We start from the raw sequence: 5,738 nt of genomic DNA on the forward strand, positions 1-5,738 counted from the left end.
GTTTAATGCTGGAATTTCAGCTCGAATTGAGCCGATTATAGCGTAGCGTATATAGGGCGATTTTGTGGAGTGGGAGCGAGACAGATACGAGAACGGTGATTGATTATTTTTGCTAACTGGGCCTTTTGCACGACTTCTAGTGACCATACACATCCGATCGCGGGTCGTCACTGTCGAAGGACCCCGAGGTATGCCATATCTTCCATTTCCCCCCAAATTTCCAATCCATGCGTGTCCTCGTCTGCATCGGGAAAAAGACAGCCATTGAAGGATTGGAGTCAATCTCAAAATGGACCCTTCAAACCCAATTCACCTACCTCCCCGGACAAAACATCATACCACACCACAGCCAAATCTCTGAAAAAAAAAAAAAAAAAAAAAAAAAAAAAAAAAAAAAGAGACCGCATATCTAACCGCATCCCCCGTCTCCCCTCCACCAGGCAAACTCGTCAAGGACCTCTCCCATCTCGCTGTCTCCTTCAGCCTGCCCAAGAAGAACGTCCTCGCCATCGAGATCCACCATGGCTCCCGCAAGGGCATCGCCTCCCTCCGAACCGTCCGTACCCTCATCAACAACCTGATCATTGGCGTCACCCGCGGTTTCAAGTATAAGATGCGCTACGTCTATGCCCATTTCCCCATCAACGTGAACATCGAGACCAATAAGGATACTGGTGTTTCGGAGGTTGAGATTCGGTATGGATAAAATGAATTTTCCTTCCTAGACTTTCTGTTGACTTTTGGTGTTCGTTTGGTGGGAGGGGGGTGGTTTTATTGCTGTGGGGAGGTTGGGGATGATGGAGCTCCTGAGCTACTTCTCAGATGCTTCTGCCGGCAAGCGGCCGAGAAGACCCAAAAGAGAAAAAAAGGGGGAAGAAAGAAAAAAAAAGAGAGAGAAGAAAGAAGAAAGGGAGAAGAAAAGGGGGAAAAACCACAAACCGGCATATAGATTTCCCCCCAACAGCATGCTAACCAAACACCGCTGTCTACTCCACAGAAACTTCCTTGGCGAGAAGCGAGTCCGCCGCGTCGTCTGCCAGCCAGACGTCGAAATCACCGTCTCGCCCAACGTCAAGGATGAGATCCAGCTCACTGGAAACTCGCTGGAAGGCGTTTCACAGAGTGCTGCCGATATCCAACAAATCTGCCGCGTTAGAAATAAGGATATCCGAAAAGTAAGTATATCCCTTTCTTCCTAGCCCACTTTTTACTCCCCCTGTCCCGACCTTTCCCCCCCCCCCCCCCTCTCCCTTGTTGTACTAACCGTGCTACTTTCAAACTCCAATAGTTCTTGGACGGCATATACGTTTCAGAGCGGGGTAATATCATTGAGGAGTGAAGGGGGTGTTCTGCTGCACATCAGTTGTTTTTTCAGGTGGTGGCGGGCGACGTCCTTTTCTCGTCATTTTTTTATTCAAGGGGGAATACACTAAAAAGGAAAGGGTGGAAAGGGGGGTTGGATGAAAGCGATTTTTTATTTATTTATTTTTTCTATTTCACACGACAAAGGGCAAAAAGAGACCAAAAAAAAAAAAAAAAAAAAAATGAGAAGAATCATTAGCACTCATCAGACCAACAACCAGCCTGCCTTTTCTACCTTCTCTCTCTCTCTCTCTCTCTCTCTCTCTCTCTCTCTCTCTCTCTCTTTCTTCTTCTTGTTTTCTTTCTCTTATTCTTTAATATATGAAAATGGGAAAATATGTCGTCATCCTTTCTACTAGATTTTCTTTCCTTGCGTGGTGAGCGTAATTGACACGCTTGCATCTTTTCCTCTTTTACTGCTCTTCTTCAGCTTGCTCCAGTTCCCTAACTCATGGGACCCTTCCCCTGCAGGAGGAAATGTGCCAGGGAAACTGGAATCAGGGAATTTGAAACCCTCCGCAGCTCCCTGTCTAGAGAAGAAAGAAGGAGAACTCGGTTTCACAGTGGCCATTTTCGCATTTTCATAATTATGTTCCTCCCATTGAGAAACCCCCCCATGGGATAGTTGGAACAGTGCGAACCCAACCCTGTTCTGGCCAGAGCAAAAAGCCGCAAGAAGAGCAGAAAAATATGGGTGATGAGTGGGATTCGGACCCACGCCCCCTTTTCGAGACCAGAACCCTAAACTAGCACCCCGGACCGCTCCGCCAATCTCACCTGTTATCTATTATCATCAATCTCTGATCTCAATGTGGATTCCTATTGCAATAATACATTGAAGGATTTTTATTGAGTTTGTGTTCAGCAAAGGCGAGCCGAAATCTTACACCCATACGGTAGTCACGTGGCTAGGTTCCGCTAACACGAACCAAGGTAACTAGTTATAGTGGAGTTTAATTAACAATTCAAGCTGACTAAGCGCGGATCTTGGTTATATTTGCCCAATGCCAAGCCCCAACCAAGTTTCACCCCCCAACAACAACAACAACAACAACAACCAGCAGCGGCTTGTTGCATGTGACAAAGCGACGGGTTTTTGACCGAACCTCGAACGACTTTTTCACCTATTCCACTGGAATAACCAACCGCGGAGGTATACATATCCCAATTTGTCAGAAGTTGGCTGTGGTGTTTGAAAGTTGCTGCGTAAAGCCCGCTACATGACACGCGATGGGACATGTGTTCAACCAGCTAATGCATGACTGATGATGTCTTCACGGTGACCTATCTACGAGAACGGGGTCTAGCAATCCAACACATAGGCTTCCTTCCTGGATGTTATTTTTAAATGTCCCTTTTTGTCATCTCCCTTGAAAACTGTATATATACCATCCCTTTACAACCACCCGGTCCTCCCCACCGCGCATGCGGCTGTTCGCGAAGGAGCAGCCGGCAGCCTCACCAACGTACATAATACCCCATAACAGCCCACAGCCCACAGCCCACAGCCCCTTCCCGAGCGCCCTCGAACGCCCCTGAACGCCCCTCGACAGGACATGATGCGCGTCAGACCCAAAGATGCCCAAACCAAGCCGCAAACAATCTCCATAATCCTGACCAGCATCCTCCTCGGCACCCGCATTCTCCTCCTGGCGCCCTTGGCCGCAGTCTTGAATATAGTTATACAAGGCTGCCGCAACCATGTACGCTCCTCACCTTCCAAGACCCAGCCCATGTCCCTGTGCGATAAGGCACAGAAACCCCGCCCTTGCTGTTATCCTTATTATCCTTGACACCGCACGCCGTGCGACTTTCTTTCTTTTGACGCAGCTGTTGCTTGTGCTTCTTGCCCCGCTGGGATATATCACTGACACGGGCTGGCATCTGATCCAGAGATTATTTGCATGGTGGCTTGCGAAGTCGCCCCGGGCTGTGGCGCGGAGGCGCATGGCGGCGGCGGAGAGCTTTGAGGAGTGGGAGGCCGGGGCGGTTTTGTTGGATGAGGCGGTGGGGAGTGATGCCTGGTTTGTCCTCCCCCTCTTTTCTAGATAATTCATCTATCTATCTATCTATCTATCTATGTATTGCATGTTCCAAACTAATGCTCTTCCAGGCGCGAGAGTCACCCCAGCATCCACTACGACTACCGCGTGATTAAACAGAGGCTGCGAAGCCTCATCCAGGCCAAAAACAACAACGACATCTGGGCCATCGTCCATCTCATCCGGTCCGGCCTGGTGAGGAATCTCGTCAACATCACCTCTCCACAGCTCTACGACCACTCGCACTCCGGCACCAAACTGCTAATTGAAGAGTACATCGCCGAACTGGGGCGTGCGATAGAGTACATCACGGCACTGGAGACGGTGCCTCGCGACCCGAAAGCCTTCGACTCGCAGGATAGGCTCCAATTGCTGCATGACACGCGACAGGCATTCGGGAGATCGACGCTGGTTCTGCAAGGAGGCGCCGTCTTCGGGACTTGCCATCTGGGCATTGTCAAGGCGCTGTTATTGAGAGGACTGTTGCCGCGGATCATCACTGGGACTGCGACGGGGGCGCTGGTTGCGGCTCTTGTGGGGGTTCATACGGATGAGGAGCTTTTGCCGATATTGAACGGGGAAGGGATGGTCGAGGCTATATCTGATCGGCTGTTGGAGCGGAACCGTAGCAAGCGGCAGAGCATCTTGGGGCTCCTCACGCGTGGTGATGGCCACGGGTGGTTGCCGACTTTGATCCGCCGGACCGAGGAATACATCCGAGAGAGCTATTTTCCGGATCTGAAACTCTTGGAGGAATATGTCAAGGCTACTGTTGGTGAGATGACTTTCGAAGAGGCGTTTGCGAAGACGAAGCGTTCTCTGAATATTACTATACCGATTCCCGGGAAGGCGGGCACGCCGAATTTGCTTAATTATCTGACCGCGCCTCATGTGGTACGATGCTAAATTTTCCCTCTCTCTCTCTCTCTCTCTCTCTCTCTCTCTCTCTCTCTCTCTCTCTCTCTCTCTCTCTCCCTTCCTCTTTATCTGTCTGGGTGTCTGCCCAGGAGCTGATGTTACTGTTACACAGTTGATATGGTCCGCCGCCGCCGCCTCGAACGTGTCCTCCGTAATTTCGTCTCGGGTGACGTTATACTGCAAAGATGAGACAGGAGCCATCGTTCCCTGGCCCGACGGCGACGGCCTCTTTTTCCGGTCCTGGCGCGAACTCGGCTGCAGCGATCGCGAATGCCCCCTCTCCCGCCTCTCAGAACTCTTCAACGTAAACCATTTCATCGTCGCCCAAGCCCGCCCTTACCGCATGCCCCTCTACCTCCCCGAAGAGCAACAGCGGCCTGGCAAGGTGCGCCCGGCCAGATGGACCTTCATCGAACGCACAGGCCGCATAGTGAATCTGGAGATCCGCCATCGTCTGCGGCAGCTGGATAGTGTAGGCCTGTTGCCGACGCCGCTCCGTCGGCTGTTGATTTACGAGGATGTGCCTGGGCCTCATCTAACGATTTTGCCAGAGTTGGGGGTTTGGGATCTAGGGCGGGTGTTTGAGAGGGTGGATGCGAAGGCGGGGTTGGGGTTGGGGAAGTGGATTTTGAAGGGGGAGAGGGGGGTGTGGCCTGCTGTTGCGGCTGTCAGGGTCCGGTGTACGGTTGAGCTGGCGCTGGAGAAGGGGTACCAGGTTGTGAGACCCGTGTCGAAGCCTGGGTTCGGGGTTGGGGATGAGTAAAGGAAATCGGCTGTAGTTTTAGTTTCGGCTTTATTTTTATGCTTTGTGTACACAGAAAGCGACCTTTTTTTTTTTCTTTTTTTTTTTTTTTTTTTTTTTTTTTTTTTTTGGCTTGTTAGCCCCTTGTTTAGGCTATTCTGGAGCGCGATTCATTCGTCGAGTGAACCTTTTAGCATACATCCCCAATGCTGGTATAGGTATACACGGGTGTTAACGGTCAATCGAGGGTTGCATATTATAAAAAAGCCCACGCCTCTATTTTGGGCAATTTGTTTTGTTCTCTCTGCTGTAATTATTATGTCATTGGGAAATTAATTTTATGCACGCTGACATAAACGGGATAACACTGTCGCTAAGCCTATCCTGGAATTATTCCCTCCAAACGGCCTTTTGGAGCAAGCAACAACTTCAACCCGGCCTAGCGCGACTGCCGGTACCTTGACATTTGCCCCCGCCCTCGAGCACCGCCAAAACCAAGTACGTACAGGTACCTGTACATGTGACCCTGATGTGGTACCGCTGCGAGAGACAAAACGAACCTTGCGAAGCCAAAGGACTTTCCCGACGCTCCAAACCTCCAACGTTTGCCCTGGGTCTCTTCTTCCTCTTCTTCCTCTTCCTCCTCCTCCTCCGGCCCAACTGCAGGCCTGCTC

The 5,738-nt window shown here is 50.8% G+C and overlaps 2 protein-coding genes across 2 annotated transcripts; both read left to right on the forward strand.

Annotated features, from left to right (window-relative positions):
• Positions 1-190: 190 nt before the first annotated feature.
• On the forward strand, positions 191-1,339 carry PADG_11413 (uncharacterized protein; the record flags this gene model as incomplete). The annotated part of the gene is made up of 4 exons (XM_010759659.1): positions 191-239; positions 399-696; positions 998-1,175; positions 1,289-1,339. 4 exons carry the CDS (start codon positions 191-193, stop codon positions 1,337-1,339), a joined length of 576 nt encoding a protein of 191 aa, XP_010757961.1.
• A 1,724-nt stretch (positions 1,340-3,063) lies between these two features.
• PADG_11414 (uncharacterized protein) lies at positions 3,064-5,085 on the forward strand (the record flags this gene model as incomplete). The annotated part of the gene is made up of 3 exons (XM_010759660.1): positions 3,064-3,386; positions 3,476-4,298; positions 4,435-5,085. The coding sequence occupies 3 exons, from the start codon at positions 3,064-3,066 to the stop codon at positions 5,083-5,085; spliced, it is 1,797 nt and encodes a 598-aa protein (XP_010757962.1).
• Positions 5,086-5,738: the final 653 nt, after the last annotated feature.

This window comes from Paracoccidioides brasiliensis (assembly GCF_000150735.1).
Source record: "Paracoccidioides brasiliensis Pb18 unplaced genomic scaffold supercont2.2, whole genome shotgun sequence".
NCBI lineage: Eukaryota > Fungi > Ascomycota > Eurotiomycetes > Onygenales > Ajellomycetaceae > Paracoccidioides > Paracoccidioides brasiliensis.